This window comes from Pogonomyrmex barbatus, unplaced genomic scaffold (genome assembly GCF_055798465.1).
Source record: "Pogonomyrmex barbatus isolate J1 unplaced genomic scaffold, ASM5579846v1 scaffold3, whole genome shotgun sequence".
Classification (NCBI taxonomy): Eukaryota; Metazoa; Arthropoda; class Insecta; order Hymenoptera; family Formicidae; genus Pogonomyrmex; species Pogonomyrmex barbatus.
The window spans coordinates 6414186-6435451 of record NW_028297127.1 but is presented as its reverse complement, the minus strand read 5'-3'; the positions used below and the strand labels follow the sequence as shown (position 1 = coordinate 6435451).

The 21266-nt window shown below is 39.2% G+C and overlaps 1 protein-coding gene across 4 annotated transcripts in view; it reads right to left on the bottom strand.

Moving 5' to 3' along the window:
* The window catches only part of Pde9 (phosphodiesterase 9), a 127681-nt gene that overhangs the window by 36078 nt on the left and 70337 nt on the right, over positions 1 to 21266 (bottom strand). For all 4 annotated transcript variants that reach the window (XM_089079759.1, XM_011642036.3, XM_011642037.3 and 1 more), the window contains one exon: positions 723 to 980. Coding sequence is in view for 3 of the 4 variants with exons in the window: in XM_011642036.3 (XP_011640338.2) it covers positions 723 to 767 (45 nt within the window). In the remaining variant the exon portion in view is untranslated. The remainder of the gene's footprint in view (positions 1 to 722; positions 981 to 21266) is intronic.

The following is a 21266-nucleotide window of genomic DNA, read 5'->3' as shown; positions in this document are numbered from 1 at the left end:
ACTAACAACGCTCTTTCGCCATTCGTCACGATTCTGTAGATCACGTCGCGCAATACACGAGGAAGAGGCGATATTATTTCGCACATGTTCGATGTTTTCGCACTCGTGATTATACGTTTCGTTTCGTTACTTTCCCTTTATTACATAAAAATCGAAAGGATAAATGGATCAATGAGATATGCCACGTCGATAATAACTCAAGGTTGTGGCGATTTAAAGTTTGACATATATAATCAACGTGATGCTCCACCTTACACGGAATAGCTTTCGCTCCAAACGAGATAAAAAAAAATTTATTCGAGGACAATTTATTCGAGGATAAGTTAATTTTCACAAAAACGCGATATTTCCTTCAATCGTTTAAAAAATATCAATATTAATAACATTTACTAAAAATAATTTCTCCAAGTATGATTTAATTTTTATAAAAAAATAAAAAAATACATATTTTTCAATCAACTAATATATCAGTTTACGAAACAAACAAAAAATTATCTAGAGGAGTAGAATAATTTTACAAGAAAATATAGTGGAAAAAAATTTTTGCCTGAGAAAATGGATCGTCAATTATTTGAAAGTTCTTCCAAGAAAAAACTTCTGTTACGAAATCGCAACCATAAGATCAAGAGCGAAGAAAGAGAGAGAAAAAAAAAGAGTAATGAAACGAGATATCTTCGAGAACGAAAAATAAGTGCACGTCGATGATAAAAAGGCCATCTTACCTTTGGTCGGGTGTGGAGGGGTAGCAGCACCCTCGGCGAGCTCATCGTCGCATCGCCAGCCCGGCGGCGGCAACAACCGGGCCACCCTCGATTATCGCACCTGTCGAGCTCGTGTCTGCCGTCACACACGACACCTGCCACTTGCTTCGAGATTGGATATACCGGGAATGCGTCGACAACGGCGACCGATGATAGGCTGCGAGCGTGGCCGACCACTCGTCTACTACCAGCCGACACTGCGTTTCCTCATGGTCCATCCTGCGACAGGGAGATCCAGTGTGATTGGCTTCGGTAACGGGAATATCATTGTGTACGGTATCATTGACAACTCTCAATTTACGATTCTCTTGGAACGAAAGATAAATCCGGGATTTCAACTGGGATTCAATAATTAACGAGACAGCGGAATCAGAAATGACAACGATCTTTTGTTTGTAGAAATTTAATGCATATTAATGCATATCTTTTTTTCTTTTTCTTCTTATATTCTTATATATATATATATATATATATTATGTGTATGTGTGTGTGTCTGTGTGTACACACACACACACACACACTGCGTACTTAGCTATGCTCATTAAAGTTGCATTAGAATTTAATGTTGGAAATTTAAATCAAAAGCAAATAGACTTTTGCAAATCAAGTATTAAATTGTGCACGGAGTTTCTCGATAATTTTGCCGACAGCGTTGGCGTAAGGATCGATGTGTTAGTGTGCGAAATTTCAGATAAGCGTTCACCCAGAGCAGGATGCGCACCTGCGTCAAGATACGAAATGTGTTTATCGCTTTGGACTTGGCGCAGAGCGAAAGTGTTCTGATTACAGGGTACGTCGCGAACTTTTTCCGACAACGGTATGCAAAATACGGGTTACACTGTGTAATCGCTGCCGTGCCGGAGTTATGCACAAAGTGAAGTGCATTTATCGTGAGAACTAGCAGCGAAATTCGACAAGCCTTCTAAAAGCCACATTGCGAGTCAAGCGCTAAACGGTTCGCTTTTCGACTTTTATTCGTGTCTAACAAAAGCTAAAAATTAAGCGTTACTACGAATCGTATTACGAATACCGAGCACACGACTAACGAACAGTTTATTACACACATTTTTCATAATCAATTGTCAATTCGTCTCTCCTGTCGCGAGGAAAAATTTGAAAAATTTGAAAACTTACAAGAAACATAGTTCACTTTTCTAGTTAAGTGACGCCATCAGGTTGGCCTTCCGTAGGAGCGTCTTCCGACAATATATTTCTATCCAAGATTAAGGGAAGCATTTTCAGGATTTCATGGTAACGAGAGTGAAAAAGCCACGAAAAATGTGCGATTTTTTTTCCGAGAAGATGCCTTCGTGTCTCGGGGGAACGAATAATCGCTGTCAGAATTCCTCGTGACGCGAAAGCGGGAGGGAGAACTTTCGATTCTCGGGGAAAAATCCTCGTCCCTTCGACCGCCTATCTGTTTCCTCTCGTCGCGCCTGCCACGCCCAGGTAGAACTCGGGAGCGTGAGAAATTTACGATTTCTTTGCCCAAGGTCGCCGGTGGAAATTAAAAGCCGCGATATAGCCGATGCCACCCTTGGCACTTACCACCCTGAACTACGTCAGACGTCGCCTCGAAAGGAGAAGACGTACGAGGGCCGCCGTAAATTTATGACATCTTCGTGAATTTGCCGTGAACTTCGCCGTTTCTTTATCGCACCCGTATTGCTATGGGATATTAAAACTAGTTGGTAACGTCAGGAGCAGATATCGATTTTTCCCATTAAGTATGCGAGCTATCTCGGCAGATGTTTACCGAAAATATCAGGGGCGTGTGGCTAAATAATCTGGAATCAACATATCTCTTTAAATACATATAAGAAATTTACTTTGAAATCGACTTTAATTCTGAATATAATTAAGGAAGCTACATTAATTCTTTTTTGGAAACTGAAATTTCAGATGACAGCGAAATCTTGATTGTAAAATGAACACAAATTCAAATGAGATTTCGTAATGGAGATAAGGGACTCGTTTTTAAGGGAAATAATCAGCAATCTTTAGAGTCACGTGTTGATGTTCAACGGTGAATTATTGATTGAGTAAGTTTACAGCCGTCTTCCACTCTCAAATATCTCGAGGGTATATACGAGGTGTAAAAAGGGTAGTAAGGGGTAGTCGAAAGGGAGTAATCATTCCTCAGCAAAGTGGCTAACTATGACGCGCAATATCCGCGCGAGACTTTAGACTTCAGCTTTCAGCAAATTTCCACTCTCTGAGGCGAGCCGAGTCAGCGAAGAAGAAGATCGTAGCATCTAATTGGATCAGTATCAAATGCTTTTTCCCTTGAAGAAAGCGCAAAAAACAGGCTAATAACGTGTCACAATTTCCGCTTTGCTGGTTACAATTTGCGGTATAATAATAATAAATCGCTCATTAGACGCGTTAAAAATGTTATTTAATTAAACGGTTAAAAATATAATAAATACAAACACGCAGCGAAAAGCATCGAAATTATTAATCGAAATAATCACTCGAGGATTATAATATGGACTATATCACAAACGTTTTAGTTCGAGTACCTTTTTTTAAATGCCAACACTGCAATTTTTTTATATACGTATGAATTTTTCTGAAATTTATATTTTTATGAATCAATGAATGTATATTCCATACATCTGGACTTTATCAACATGTGTGTGTGTGTGTGTGTGTGTGTGTGTGTGTGTGTGTGTGTGTGTGTGTGTGTGTGTGTGTGTGTGTGTGTGTGTGTGTGTGTGTGTGTGTGTGTGTGTGTGTGTGTGTGTGTGTGTGTGTGTGTGTGTGTGTGTGTGTGTGTGTGTGTGTGTGTGTGTGTGTGTGAATCTATCTATCTTTCATAAATTTAATACGTACGAGGGAGAAATCAAATTTAGATTAATTTGTTTGTACGTAAAGTTATGCATGACGCACAGTATGCGTACGTAAAATTATGCATGGTGCACAAATAAACACTTCAATTCGTATCTGAAGTCCCATCGTAACGTTATCGCTACGCTTTCTTTATACGGTAATCTTTTCCAGCCGGTTGAAACCAGCTCGAATAAAAGCTCTCGACGCGACGGCGACGTTCGTAACGTATCAAAGCTGAATAAAATCTGCCCGGGCGGGGTAGGATCTGTCCTGACGCCGGCGGCCGTCACGACAATAATTGGATTGCACTAGTCAGTTTCATACGTGATAACGCGGCAAGACGCGCGGGAGGACATAATCAAATGAGATGCATCGGATATGCATTGACGGGGTGAGGTCGAGGTCGAGAGAAGGGAAAATGTCGCGGGAGCGTGAAAAGACCGCTAAACTAATCAGCATCCGCGATGTAGATCCGTGAGAAGTCACGTCAGTCCGTAAAGATCGTCCGTAAAGATTTTTCGCTACTTCCTGAAGATGGAGAGAAACGGCGATTGTGTCTCCTTGATATTTTACCACGTTCGAGAAGGACTTTAAAATGTTGCCGACGGAAAAAAGAAAGAGGAGAGAGAGAGAGAGAGAGAGAGAGAGAGAGAGAGAGAGAAATTACATAAACGCTTGTGTATCCCGAGAACTCTCCTAATGAAGGATTGTCATACGGTGAATGGCTCGCAGATTTGCATTTGAAAAGTGTCCTCGACGCAGCGGCCTATTCGTTTGTCCTACTACTCGAAATTATGAAGCGCGATAATGGAAATGCCATGTCTTTTATTTATTCAGCGGCGCGCAGTGGACTACTATATTGTCACGTTTCTGCCATGGAGGCTTTTAATCGTTACCCGTTGGATTATTTTTATTGAATTTATATATTGTCCTTATTTTTCCCATATCTCTGTTTTCCTTTCGGAAATGGCACGTATATACGTGAATTGAAACGTCAACGCCTTGTTTGTTTTTTTAGCTTCATAAAAAATATAGTCGATATAGACATCTCTTGATATACGCTGCAGATTTTTTTCAGAGTAGACTCAGATTTTATGGTACGAGCAGCATAAAGTAAAATTTGAAAAAAGAAATACGCATAAAATAATCTACCTTGCACGTTTAATTAAATTATTTTTTCATAGATTTTTCAAGAGAAAACTACGCAACGAAGATCTAGCGTAATTCAAGAAATAAACACGTATAAAAAAACGCTTCTTTCCCGAAGTACAAAACAAAATCAGACCGTTTTTATATTTTCCTTTCATATTTCAATCACGAGATATCTGACAAGCATTATAAGAAAATAATAAAACATAAATATATAAAACATAAATAAATATGATACTTGTATATACTTGTGACATTTTCTTTTCCTGTGAAATGATAGATTTTTTTTTTTAACAAATAATAGCATCCAGCGATCGCGATTGATGATTAAATATCAATGGACGGATGTGCATTATCTTCCCTCTGATTTTCATTTTTCAACCACGAGGGTGTTGTGTGTCGCAAAAAGGCAAAATAGGCCATAAATAGGTTATCAGGTGACATTAGTCAGAGCTGCGTAGCGTTATGCGATCAATCGGCTTTGAGGCATGCAACCATGATGATTATTAATCCCTGTAAAGAAGGGTTTTATTTGACGCAATGAGATTAAAACTCGATTCATCTATACAACTATCCTCTCAATGGCAAAGGGTTGGATATTTATGCGTTCGTTCTTTAGGATAAATACCAGAAAGAGAGACACCAAACAACATTACGCTTTAACAATAACGGCGACAATAAAAAAAAAAAGACTTTTGCGCCGCATTCTACATCCTCGAATTTATTATGCAAATCTTTTATGGAAATCGGGGATATACAGATTATCAGTGAGATCAGAATATGATTGATTATTTCCCATGATAATTTCCGAATTTGATTCCGAATGGATTTTCCATACCGGTACCAATTTAATTTCGAGCCGTGTCATGGCTGTAACGCGATCGTGTAGCACGATCTTTTTTAATCTGTTTTCCATTTTCCAATTTTCGAGAATGCGACTCGGTGTTTTACGTTTTACGTGGCGCAATTGTTGCCAGTCTGTCACGCCTGCGCCGTATTTGCGGCAAGCTACAATCGATAGCGCGTGTGTCGCGGCCGAGTTTATCGAGAGATCAACGTGATGTACGTCGTTAAAAGCGATCGACTTGACATCCGCAAACAATCGCAAGTTCCGCTATTACGACCCCATGACTTGCCGGCGCTGCCGCGTTCTTTACAACAAATATTCGATTGAACAACGTGCACGTTGATCAATATTTGAAATTACTCCTTCCGACGGCGTGCCTTCGAACTGAGGAAAAACGCGATTTATTAGAAAAATCTTACAAGTCAACAAATAATAAATAATGTAATATTTTCATATATAAATCGGCATTTAATTCTGATTGAAAAAAAAATTATTTAATGTAATCCGCAAACTTGTGCCTGTATATATTATCTTTCCTCTATTAAAACATACATCTTTCCTATTAAAACCTTATCGATTTTTTTTTAAAGCGCTATAATGCAATTGTGGAACGCAACATTTCGACGAGACCTGGCGTTCTTGGAAAGCTCAAGAGAAATAGTAGTCGCGCATAGGATACAATATTCCGGCGCAATATTCAGGTAACAATGATCCGACAATGATGCGACAATTCCCAGCTAGAAAATGTTGGCAAGTAAATGGAAATGTAACACGCAACAAGCATGGAGCTAGTAATCTTCTTACACGACTTAGAGATACAGAGCTGTTTACGCATTGGGCAAACATACAACACATACAACAATTTTTTTCCGCGGAAAATACCTGACTTCCCAATATATTATAAAGACAACTGGACGATTTTGTCGGAATATAAAGAAAAGCGGAAAAGCGAGATTAAAAACGCGTATGCGTTGCATCGTCGGAAAATACATATGTTTTGCGAGCCGACGATAGATGGTAGGTTTTATTGAGAGAATTTATTTTTTTCCCCCCATCTCTTACAAAAGAAGAGAATATTGCATTGGATTAACTTAACCATGTCCAATTTAATTCGCTTATATTGATAAAATATATTCTAAAATATGCGAAATAATTGCAGCTGCATTCGCAATGCATTCGCAATAAACACTAATGATACATATGCGCAAAATTTGCAATGCATGATTCTGTTTATTGTAACTTGTTACAAAACAAAGCGAACAACGTTACAAAATAAAAGTTTTATTTTTTTCGAGATAATATGTGATTCTCGATACACAAGAGCGATCGCAAAAGTTTGCGTGTAAAGGTCTACAATTTGCAATTACTATTGTTCATTTGTTTATTTCTGACATGTTTTGAAATAAAAAGAACTGGTAATGAAATATGGATATTAGTGAAATTAATAAAATATTATAAAAACATGAACCCAAATTACATTAAGTATTTCGTGAGCTATCATTTGTCATCACGTCACTTTAGTTCGCAACGTAACAGTTAACTATTTTAACCCTAATTGCTTCAGGAACCAAAATTGCGATGTTCCTCCCCACTGCGATTTCCTCTAGTGAAACTTTAAAGAGAGATACAACTACAATGTTATTTAATGATGAGACATATGAACTCTGTTAATTAAGTTATGAAGATTGCAATTAAAATACATTTCCAGAATTTAAAGACATATACAACTTCGAAGTAATCATAAATAAATTTAAATAAATAAATTTTCATGTGATATTTAATTTGATAATTTTAATTGTCAAAATTAATTAGCAACAAGAGAAAACTATTAACGAGGAAAAGTATCGGAGAGCTCGATTACAATTCGGAAAACAATAAACAAAAGTGGATGGTAATTTAATCAATCAGTTAATAAAATCAATCAGTGCTATTGATAAGTCAAACAGTATTCTCTTACAAACCGCGAAATTAGTTAGGAAAATTAGTGAAGTGGAGAAATTTCCGCGCAACAAATACATTTCATTATAAAAGCTACAACTTGCAAACACATATTGCTCTCACACTTGTGTTAACTTATTGAAAATTGCTGGATCCTATTTATTACAAAACATAATTGAAATCCCATTTGATTTTAATATATTTTATCACATATTGTTTACAATATTGAATTTGGGTAGAGATAAAGAGAAAAAGAATACAAAACCGAAAACTATATTAAAAATATGAGATGTTGATTTCAGACCATTTTTTTTTAAGTATTTCTATTCGCAAAGTAAAAAAAATTCGCAAAGTAAAAAAAAAAACACTCAAATATAATGTGCATGCGTGTGTACGTGTATACGTGTGTGTTTTACTTTCAGATATAGTACTCCAAATATAGTTGAAAGCTTCAGCCATCGCGTTAGTGAGAATAGAGCAAGTATTTGCTGAAAAATTTCGCGGCGGAGAATCGTATCCTCTTTCCTCGTTCTTCAATATGGACTAACAACAGCGCGACCCAGTTTTCGAGATCTAATTAGCGGGGAAGCAAGCTGGCAGTCTCGTTTGTTCTGTTTCAATGGAGAGGCGATTCCGGTCCGGTCGAGCCTTTCCCAACGTTGCCGATGTTGTTTAAGAACGATATGACATGAATAACAAACAAACATAATACATGGCCGACAAGCACGATAAGCTGACGAACATGGTCCGGCCATATCGGTTCGCTTATAAGCTGATTGTAAGCACGTTACGCGCTACACCGATGCGCTTACATACAAATTTGTATTCGCCCCAGGAAATTAACCGATAGTATTTCACATAATGCAAGCTTAAACTCTTCCCGATAACGTCATCGCCAAAAATACACGTCAAAATTAAACCGAACGAAATGTTCATCGATACGCGATGCATTTTTTAATTTACTTCCATTTCTGATATTTATAAGTACGTGGGAAATGCGCCGATCCCCGACGTTCAATCTGATAAAAAAATGGAACTATCAAAATCGAATCAGGGATAAAAGACAGTTTTATCATACTCGATGTGTATGAAATAATTAAATCCATCCAGAAATATATTGCGACGTCCTAGAATTACAGATGGCGATTGTATAAATGTACAACATCCCGACTCGGTTTCGCCGCGTTACTCGAAAATCAAATCGTTAATGATGATATCCGATCGTTATTCATGCCCGTCGAAAAACCACTTATCTCCCGATCGTCTTTCCTCACATGTAGACATAATATTACATTAGCGTGACGTAAACGGGGCCAATATTATGGGAAGTGTCGACTTAACTCACGTTTCCGGCGTGAGCTCAACACGATAGGTTCCATACGCGAGGTTTTATCTCGTTGTGATTTACGGCGCCGGTTGGGACGCGACGACGTTAAATAGCGCCGAGAATCGAGCCACTTACACCTACACACGCATCATCACGGACGTGATATACGTACGTCTGAAGAAAATACAAATTCCAATCGGACGAAGAGATGAATTAATAAATACCATCTTGAATCAACGAAACGGCTGACGAGGGACTCGAGAGTACCTACTGATTTTAGCTCAGGTATTGGGCTAACTCGAACGAGCCCGATTTCGTAGATGGAGAAAAATTGTTCCTTCTTTTCGACGATATCTAATGCGCGCAGCAGAAGAATATAGAAATAAAGATTCAAATAAACTGTAAATGTGTATTCAGGAAGTGCTTTTTTCATTTAACATCTCTGGAAGCGTTCCCGGTTCCTCGGCGTGGTCGCCATTGGCGATATGACTCAGGGAAAAAGGAAACGTACTAATGAGCCCCGGTCAGCATTAATTGTGACATCCTCCCGACGGTAGCCGGGCCACTTCCGTCGATTCTACAACAGAGGAAGCTGCCAAGACGACCTCTACGCCTACGCGAGCCGACAAAAGAGGCCCTTCCTCCGCCACGAGGAGCTGCTGGCGATGGTATAACACGAGCATGGGCAAAAGTAGGCAAATGACCGAGATATCTTCTTAATGCATCCGGAAAATAAATTTATATTGTGTATATGCAACGTTATATATCTCGGTAATTCAAAGCGTCTTCAAGGCGTCCGTGTCAAACATCGCACCGGTAAATCAATACAAATAATGGTACTCAAATGCGAGTAATCAAGATACTTCTCTTTAATTTTTGCTTTTTCAAATTTTATAAGATCCTCACACGATATGTGAGTAAGTGTATCATATTTTTTCTTTAGAAATTTTAAAATATTAAACTACAACTATTTATTTATATCTTCATATTAAAAATAATGTAATATTAAATAAATGAATCTGTAATTATTATATATATATATATATATATATATATTATTTCGTTTTTATAAACTTAAATTTATATTACATGTAATAATATTTATAAATTAATCTATATTAATATATCGATATATAATATTTATATATTATTATATTATAATTTCAAAGCCATAATAATAATAATAATATCGTTTGGAAAATTAGTTTTCGAACACCGAGTCAACACCGCAACGCGAAGTATATATTTAAGATTCATCGAATATTCGCGATAGACATTTCGTACACCGCTCGCATCGACGATACCGCAATCTGATCGCAATTGGGGGTGTCGATAACGCGAGTCGTCACCCCCCTCCCCGGCAGCATCGCGAGCAAATTGCCGTTCGCGTTCGCGCGAACGCAACCATGTTAACGTCATTTCGACCGATGTAGTCGACCGTTCGGATACGTCGTCGCGCGCATAGGAATTCGATGAGTTCGGGATAGGTTTCCGAGTGGAATCGCGTTATCCTGACACGCACACGGCCCTCTCCCCTAAATGCGTTATGTCGTTTGCGAGTAGCGACGGCCGTTCTTGATATCCGTGGACCGATTCGCGGTGTGTCGACCATTAAATTCAAGGCGCGTCACCCGGTTCGTACCGCATGCGGGTACCGAAACGGCAATGCGCACAAGCTTACGAGGGGGATGCCTCCCCCCGCCGCTTGGCTTCGTGTCGTGTCCCGATTTATCGCGAGGTGCACCCGAAGAATTCGCAATTGAATCAGCGGGAAGAACGTGAACAAGCAATTTTGCTTGAATAAAACTGAAACGGAAAGAGAGACAGAGAGAGAGAGAGAGAGAGAGAGAGAGAGAGAGAGAGAGAGAGACTGAAATCATATAACTATGAAATGTTTTTCCCCGTTGCAGGAAAATCATAATAAAAATTGTATAATGAAGATGTTCACGCCGAGATACTTTAGCAATGTTACAAAACGGAGGAGATATCTGCTATACCCGTGTAATTATTTACATTGTAAACGTTATTACTGATTCAATTAAAGTAATTGGTACTGGGATGAAAAGAAAATTCTGAGATGAAAAGAGTCTGTAGAAAAAATAATTATCGACAAAGAACTAATTACTTGCGAGCGAAAATACGATGGATATCGAATTGTTCGAGGCATTGTGATCGAGTTTATTATCTTCATCGATTCTGTTTTATAACCGAATCAACTGGTTCCCGTCAATAAGGATGCGTAAAGGTCACGTATATATATATATATATATATATATATATATATAATATATATATATATATATATATATATATTCGAAACTCTTTCCGGTGGAAAAAAGCTACCATCACGAAGGGGAGCGGTATCTCGAACGAAATCTTGTAATAAGATTTTCTCGCAAGAGATGACCCCCGAGATTCCCCCGGGCAACCTCAATAATTACACTTTAATCAAAGTCGCAACGAAAATTCCGTTTGATCCGTCCGACGACACTTTTCGCTCGCTCGAAGATAAGAGAAACAGAAATTGTGGCAATTACCATTTTCTCGAGAAATTTCTCGCGGGAGTACGGTGAAGGTGAAATGGATCGACCGGACAAGAGACAACTTGCGCGAGATCAACCGGGTTCCGATACAAAACCGGCGTCTCTCTGGTAACGAGTTTATCGATCTAAGCACGGTAACGAACAAAGAGCTTTGGCAAATCTTTATTCTATTACGCTCCTCTATCTTATTAGCTTGCAGTTCGCGGAGAGTATCTATATTTCGATTTACCAAAGCGACGGCAGATCCTCTCGATAGCGTTTTAGTTTTTCTAGCCTCCTGCATTTATCTTTTGTGTCGACAGTCCGTAAGGATAATTTATATAACTACTATAATTAAAAGAGAAAAATAAAACGACAAGAAATTAATAATTCTCTGTACAAGCACAATGAAGAAAATTTAAAATATGACGCGATAAAAAACTAATAAACTAATAAAATTAATAAATTAATAAATTAATAAACTAATAAAAAACTAATAAAAGACTTGATGAAAATTGTGCTATTATTATAAGTACAGAGACAAGAAGAAGTAATAATATCAAGATAAATGACATTTTGTAAAACGTAACGAAGACAAATCTTTTATATCATTTCGCATTTCTAATTTACAGTTTTGCACACCCACGTCGGCTTTATCATGAAAGCATAAAGTCGCCATTACGTCTAGAAGACCGAAATGTCGGCTTGGTACTGAGCTTCTCCGAGATAATTAATTCGCGCTTAATCCGCACGGTATATCCGAGCTTAGTGTGCTCTACTAGAGAGAGAAGCACATTTTCCAACTGGAATATAATCTTTCCGAAAAAGCTCGATGATGCGTTACTCGACGATGACACGCCCGATCAAAGAGCGACAAATTCTCCGTTTGATCTCCGACGTACGTAACGACGTTTCCCTTCTCGCTTTTTTTCGCTGATAAAAAGGAGGATGGAGGAGGCGGCGAACGTTCAAAGAATTACCAATCGGCATGGAAAATCGCGACGGCATCACGAGGCATTCGAGAAAGACAGAAACTTTCCGCCGTGGCTTTTCATCCTCCGCCACGTGACGCAGGCCACGTTAAAAGGATTTCAGAGGGAACAAGAGAAAAAAAGAGGGATAGAAAATGAAGCAAAAAAGAAAAAAAGAAAAAAATCAAAAGATGCGTAAACAACATATCGATACCTCAGCTACCTCGTCTACGCGAGAAACTCTTGAAACTTCATCACGACTCTGAAACTCCAGCTCGTTCAGTTCTCTCCTCCTTTCCCCCCCCTCCCCTCTCTCTCTCTCTCTCTCTCTCTCTCTCTCTCTCTCTCTCTCTCTCTCTCTCTCTCTCTCTCTCTCTCTCTCTCTCTCTCTCTCTCTCTCTCTCTCTCTCCCTCTCTCTCTTTCTCTCTATCTCTCTCTATCTCCATCTACTTTTTCTCCGCAGCCTCCGAGGCTGAGATAATTAAACTAGTATCGCGTGGGAGGACGAGAGTTCTCCTCCCGCTCTGTCAAAAGGAACGGAAGTCGAAATTGCAACGCGTTAAAAGGGCTCGCGGATGTCGGATACGACGATGATGAACGAGGCTCCGTTGGTCCTAATTCTCGCAGTGATTGTTTTTCTCTCTTCCTCTCTCTCTCTCTCTCTCTCTCTCTCTCTCTCTCTCTCTCTCTCTCTCTCTCTCTCTCTCTCTCTCTCTCAAGTGACCAAGTCAGAGGAGAGAGGAAGCGAGTTAATAAAATCAGATAAACATCGTGCAGTAGTTTTATATCGCGTTGCGAGATCGGAGATCGTTAAATATGATTGATATTATTAAGAGAAATATCAGACGTTAAAAAATTAGGGCAAGAACGTGGTGGAGGCAACACGCGCAAATCCGTTCCGCCCGGTGGAAGAGACTCGGTATCTTTGACGGAGATGGAAACGTTGCAAAGGAGAAAAGCGTTATCCTCGCGTTATCCTCGAGAAAATCGATTCCAAATTTGTCGAAGAAAGTTTTGCCCGTTATAACCGAAAGAAAATGCCCGCTTGTACACGTCGGCGTTTCAAAATCAACCCAAGATGGGAGTAAAAAGCGGAACATAAACTCGATGTCTAGGGAAGAAAGATTAAAGGGAAAATTTTCCCACACCAGCTGGCTTATCCCGCTAACGTAACTTCGTCCTGTTTATTCCCGTCTGCGCGAGGAGGAGGAGCTACGGCATGCAATAAATAACGAAGCGATGCGTTAGCGATCTCGAGCGGAAGAGACGGAGTTTCGTAAACGATACGCAAGGACGATGACGACGATAACGACACGGCGACCGGCACGACAACCATCGCGGGGTGCCCGTGGTGCACACTTTATGGTTTCGATTAATATCAAAGTTTTATAGGTCCGCTTAACGTCGTCGCCTAGACGCCACGGAGATCGATACCGGTTTCACGTCGCCATGAAAGGAAAGACGGAACTTTTCGCGACTAAACCTGAGGTAAATCGATAAATCACATGTCGCGCGACGGAAATGGCATATAAATACGCTGTAATTGAGGCGTCACAACCGGCGATTCAAACCCACCCCTTTGATCACCCTTTGCTGCCATAATATCGTCGCGAACGCGGAAACGCGGAACGGATCTCCGTATGACGCATAAGCGCGTCGAAGAAGATCGCAATTTAAGCCATTGAAGAGACGAAACCGTATCGAATCCCTTCGCGCCTTATATTTGATGACGTAAAAGTAAAAAAGAAAAAAAGAATAATAATCGCAAAGTTCTACAATGGCAAATGCAATTCGACCTTTTATTCTCTGCGGGAAAGAAAATCCGAAATTAATTACGGAGCCTCGGAATCACCCGAGTCGCGAGTTCACCAATCCGTCTGAATTGGAAATCGATGTAATCAGATCGCAATAAAAAGTTATCCCTGTAACACACCCCTCGACTTCGTACGTAACGTTTTGTATCTCGCGCGAGAATCCACGGGGAATTCAATGAAAATATATATTCAATTTTTTTTATATCTGTTGCGAACTGTTGGGCGAGACGCGAGTGAGTTTTCCGAATTATTTGTACAAGTATAAATATTTATTTCGCGACTGTTTAACTCTTTGCTCAGAGTTCATCACACGAAGTGTCAACGGTGGCAATCTCGGTTGACGATTTGCGACGATTTGCAACCCCTTTCGGTTTCGCAGGACCGAAAATCCGAATTAATTTCAACGGTCGGCGGATTTGTGCCGCCGCTCGTCACGATATCGCATTGTTCCGATGCTGGCGCGACGCCACGGCGCCATTTTTCTTCTCGGTTTATCCGCAATTAAACACGTTAATACGGATTCCGAGATGCATCCAGATTCTGTAACCGATAAATTATGGCCGACAACGTCGATATTTATCATGCCATCTCGTTTTCCCCAGGGAGTAGTTTCTCTGACTACCGGCATAGTATTTATATTGATGTTAATAACGATAGTTATTAGCATCAATATAAATACTATGCCGGTTTATGGGAAGACATTGGAAAATACACTCAAATTTTGAAGCAATTCTCTTTAATAGACGTTACGTCATGACTTAATGCACTTAATAATATTACAAATAATAATCTAATAATGTAATTTATATTTAGACTATTCAGATTACAAATTCTTCATAAATCTCTCTCATAAATCGTTAACGTTTATTAATCCACACAGGCAGCTTGATATATTTTTAAATTATAAAATTTTATAATGTTTTGATTAATACTTCGTAAAAAATCCGACGTATAATTGAGGAATTACACGCGTATACGAGAATATAATTTTTCTTTTCATTCTATTTAATCGTTGTGTATTCAATTTCATCATAAATAAATTACATTTGGACGTAATATAACCGTATCATTTTCTACTTTCATTTAATTCTAATTAATTAATTAACTATGTAGACTTTGAGAGAATTTCAATTCCGCAATATCAATTTCAATCCCGCGATATTCCATTTCAATTCTACATGTATTTTTCAACATGTTCCGCCGCATTATTCATATCGCTATTGCGATAATATTTAAGGGAATAAAATCAATAATCTTATTTTATAAAATAATTATTCCTATTGATTACTCTGACAACCAAAGAAAGGACCGACGGTCTTTCTGCGGACCTCCGATTCATTACAGGCCAAAGCGATCGGCAGCTCTGATAACGGCGCTTTCTGTCTTTATCTCTTCGGTATCGCCGGATGAAGCCTGCGGGAAAACATGTTCAATTTAATGCGCCGTCGAAATGACGAGCGCCACGTTTAATTAAGACGTTTGTTTAACCTCCTTGCCGCCAACGCGTTATGTCGCTTAAATGTTGCCCGTTTATGAAACATCGAGAGCGACGGTCGGACGCAGAAAGTGATACGTGATCTAAATTACAATATAAATATCAATCGTACAGATACCAAATAAAATTACAAGTAACTTCTAGAAAACAAATCAATTATCCGGGTTGTTACGTTTACACAGTGTTCGTGCATATTATTCGATCAAAATCTACGTTGAGAACTACGTTGCCAATCAAACAATTTTGCAAAACTATGTTACCAATTCTGATAAATGTTATCAGAATTGCAAGAATAAAATGTAACATAGTTATCACATTGTATCGCTGCACGCGACGCTCAATAACGTGTAATAATTTTACTACTTGTTCTATTTGAGTTAAATTGCCCGATAATAATACGTACGATCCACGGAAGAGAAATGCGAATTCAGAATTGAGCGAATTGAGAATATCCTCTCAACCGGCATTCACGAAGGAATGTTATTCGCTCGCGAATAAAGAACCGTGTAACACAGAGGATCGTATATCCCGTATACCTATTCGAACGAATTTATCGTCCACACGGCTAACGTGAGAAGAATCGCGAGCCACGGAGTGAACGACAAATCTATCGTCATCTATTTACCTCTGTCAGCCTGGAGTTAGAACAATTGTTTGCGATAGCTGTACGGGCAAATGGATTTGTCCCCAGGTAGCGCGCCGGACACCTGGCCTGACAAAAATCACGTGGCGCTGTAACGTGGCGAGCGATGCATCCACCGGGGGCGATGATTACATTCGATATTCCCGATGGGACATCCCAATATTCCATTTCGCCGGAATTTCTCGAATGGAGCTGCCGGCGCGGGACAAATCCGCGGATAATGGCCATCGATCGCCCATAAATCAAATCAAGCAAGTCGAACGAATGGGGGGAGAAAGGAAGGGGGGGGGGCTACCCGCGTAGATGTGATAGATCGAAAATGGGCGGACTCTGTCAAATCAATGATCATTCGTTCATTGAGCGACGAGGTCTCTTTAATCACGCTGACGCGATTATTAATATACGCGTCCGTGATATGTAATTGAAACGGAGAAATAGAATTGATGTGGGGGGCGGATCGAACGGATGAATCCCGACTTTCGCCGATTCCATTCATCGTCAATGTGCTCGGTTTACCGACCTCCAAAGCGATACGTTAATTTGGGGTCACCAAAATGTGCATGTGGGAAGCAACTCTCGGCAATGACGTGCGCGACGAAACACCAATAACGAATCGTAACACAAGCGGACGCCTGGTCGCGAGATTCATTTCGTTCGTCGCGCGAGATAATTTATTTGTCGCTACGTGTGAATTTTTGTGACGTAAATTGAGTAGAATCATGCGGGCAGCCGGAGAGATAAATCGAAATGCTATTTTGTCAGGTCTCGCGGCACACGTAGGCGCGCGTAATATCATTTCGCGAATGTAATTCACATTGGCAACGTATTTTTCGCGATACACGGTAAATGTCAGTCACGATTAATCCAAAACCTCGCGGCACACGATTCAATTATAAATTGGATGATCGTATCGAGCGCGAGCGCGCGCACGATGTATATGTAGCTGCAGCGCGACGTCGAGAACAAATAATCATAACTGTCTTTTCTCACGAACATCGCACGTTTGTGGAATAAACACGTGCCGCGCTCCGAGTTGATCTACAACATATTCCGAAGCTGACGCATAAAAAAAAATAAAAAAAAAAAAAAAAAGAGGGAGTTCATTCCGTTTCCAACAATACTGATTTTTTTCAGTTAGCCGCAAAAATGGGGCGAACAGGCAAAAAGCCTCTTACGCGCACCGTCGACGCGTGGACGCCCGGAGCCGCTTGTCTACCGCTTTATTACGCGAAACTTATGCATTATTCAAGCGCAATGCGACTCATGCGGTGCATGCGTGCACCACGCGTTGCGTATCGAACCGTCTAGTATGTCTGTGCGTTTATTGCATCTCTCTCTCTCTCTCTCTCTCTCTCTCTCTCTCTCTCTCTCTCTCTCTCTCTCTCTCTCTCTCTCTCTCTCTCTCTCTCGCTCTCTCGCTCTTTCAGTCTCTCCTTTCTCTCGTCGGTGCATCGGACACGCGGAGATCGGTTACAGTTACAAAGCCGCGATATCGTCCACCGATATAAAGCGCGGGATTACACGCGCGGTATCCACTGCGCGCCCACGCTCGCGGCTCGCATGACAAATTCTGCTCTCCGGCAATCATAACGCCGACGAGAAACGCGATTAGCATTGTCAGCATGAGATACGAGCGGAGACGACGACGACGACGACGACAACGACGACAACGACGACAACGACGACAACGACAATGACAATGACGTTGACGAAGACAACGATGACGGACAACGTCAAAGCCGTGCTGTTCGTTCGTGCTGTTCTCGCTCGATTCTCCGTCGTATATCGCAAATGAAATGTGATATAATATGTACGATGATATTTTGTAATATAATATATAAGTAATATATAAGATTATATTATGTACAATACAGTATGACAGATATCGTTGATTCAGCAAACATTGAAGACGAGAGAAAGAATAAAGAGTTTTTTGTGGGATAAAGTTTCGACTCAGGGTTATTTTCCTATTATCAAATCTTAAGATCGATTTTACCTATGCACCGTTTCTAGCATGTAGTAATAATTCCGTTAAAATGTATTAAGTATGTACAATGTTTCAATTATATATCTTTAACTCATTAAATATTTATTTCCCTTCACTATTTGTTTTATATATATTTTTATATATATATATATATATATATATATATATATATATATAAATTAATTGCATATTGCAAGAATCATAAAGTTAGTATTCTTCGCAGATATGTCTCACGATTATTATTATAATTATACAAATTATAAATTAATAAGAAATTGTATAATTTAAAATTATAAAATTGCCTCTCTAAAGATTATCATCTAGAAAAAATAATAGATTTAAAATAATATAAAATGCAGTAAAAAAAGAGAAACTAATTTTACCTATCTACTTTCCGCTATTTCCGGAAAAATATATAGTCTTTCTCTTTCTTTCTTTTTCTATTATTGTTAAAGGTGCTCTTAAATGTATGAGTATGCCAACCGAAAAGATTTTATTTCAAACTCTTCGTTTTCGGATGTGGAGAGTTTAGAAAAATCTGGGTCACCTCTTGTAATAAAGTTACAAGATATCATGAATGAAGTTCAATAAGTACACTCTTTGATAAATTAAGAATATGCGCAAAACAAAAAGAGCCTGATATCGCGAGGTCACAAATATACAAATGAAATAATTGCAAAAAAATATATATGGCATTAGTTATATATGTATATAATATATTGAAAAAAAAACTTATTAAATATAACATTCGATACAAGAAGAATATGATTGAGATCATTTTTAAGTAAAAAAAAATATGATTTTATTTAAAATTAAAAATGAAATATCTTTATCATGAGATTCCTCTTTCATACAAGGAAGATTCTTAATTACTTCATTTATAATTTTTAAAAATTCTTTCGCAGGAAGAAGCTTAGGAATCTGCGGATAGAAAGGTAGCTTTTTGAGTTTCTTTTTTTTTATATTTGATGTGACGATATTCAATTGACGAAGCAGAATATTTCAGAATAGTCCAAAGTGATGACACAGTACGAAAGAAAAATCTTCTTGTACTGTAGTACATTTGCCGGGAAAGAAAAAAGTATTGTCTTTTTCATCGAGATATCCAGCCAGTGAACCGATGATAGGATCAAATCAAAAGGCAATAAGCGTCAATCAGCGATTTCAGCGATCCTTCGGGGATCAAGCGGGTGTGATTCAAACGCGTGCTTCGTGGAAAACTAAGTGTTGAAAGAGGACGGAAATACTTTGATTTATTATCGGTCTCCAAGGATTTCGAACCTTAAAAAGTTGGACCATATGCTCTCTCGCATTAATTCCAAATAGTAATATTCATAATCCCAATGGACTTTTATTTTATGATAAATTTTTCATTTAGAGATAAATTTCTAACGTCGTAATTTTAATATACGATTTAAAAATAAAAAAGTTATAATCCTATGTAACGTCAAATAATAAATCTAATGATTTATTAAGATCATTTTATAGAAAACCGACTTTTATTGATCGGCGATAAAACAACTCGAATAATCATAATGATAGATTAATAACGACGAATAACTCTATTTCTACTTTTTTTAAATTTAATCAAAATTTTGATAGAGAGAAATCGAATACATATTTATTAAAAAAAATTTTTGCACAACCGCTCACTACTGATCGCTGTCGTAAGCTTCGATCTTTACAAATTCCTATATGTACGATTGGATTGAACTGAAAATTGTTCCCTTTCAATTCACTAAGCGGATAGGGTCCATTGTCCATTCGGACGTAATAAAGAAGGCAATCACCTCGCGGAGAGAGAGAGAGAGAGAGACCCGTACGTACAAAACTCTTCGAATTACGACTCTACTTGCCCGATCGCGGACAGTCCATTTTGCAGGTGATTTCGTCGTGTCACGTAGAACGTAAGAGCGCGGTCTTACCGGATCGATCGGATCGGTACACGTCGGCCGCAAGTAGCGGAACCGCTATTGGTCGGACGGCGCCCACCAGCACGTGAACGTCTTTTTCTCCTTTTGCCACTCGCCGTACTCTCCACGTATCGTCGGGGATCCCGAGGACAGTTACGGTTCATTACGTGCCTCTGAGAAAATCGAGAATCCCGTGTGCTTAGCGGAAGCAATTGCCGGCGCTCATTCGGATATAATCGGATAAGTCACTTGTGTTTGCGGCCACACGTTCGCGGGAACACGTAACGGAACTGTCATAGAAGTCGTGCCTCCGAGGACGATTATCGAACGTCACATCGATTCCCACCAGAGGCCATGCATTACGCAATCTGTCTCGCGGGGAAACTAGATTTTAAGAATCTCCGATATATATATATATATATATATATATATATATATATATATATATATATTTTAAGAATTTTCAATCTACTCGCGAACTTCCTTAAAAATTTAATGATAAATATTCTATATAAATATTCTATATCGTTAGACATACCTTCTGTACTTTTACTTTTTTGAGCCCCCGCGATGTCGTTTCACAACTTAACAACGGTAAATTTAATCGCCATCTCGACCGAAATACCGATACTATTAAGTCTAACGAGAATTCTCCTACTGTGCTACTATTTCAAGGGTATTAATATCCCTCTTAATTTCGATGGCGACGTGACAAATTAATTTCGAGCGGCGTTATATCGAACTTGACAATAATTAGGACATCGCGCATGCGACTTCGAGCATCGCGCTATGCGAGGAACTCGTTAATTAGCGCGATCGAGTGACAGGCGCGTCGCGCAAACGCATAAAATCCGACAGGGCTACTCCCCGTTTAAAGTACTCGTCGAATCGCGATACGAGCGATAGGGGCTTCATAAACTTGTCGCATTGAATTAATTTAAACCCCGCCATTCCCATTCTGAGCGGACCGGCTACCTGAGTGCGCACTCAACTACATGGAAAATACCATTTGACGGCTGTTCATTTGCATGCTACACGCGCGACATAGTTACAGTCGGCGACCTAC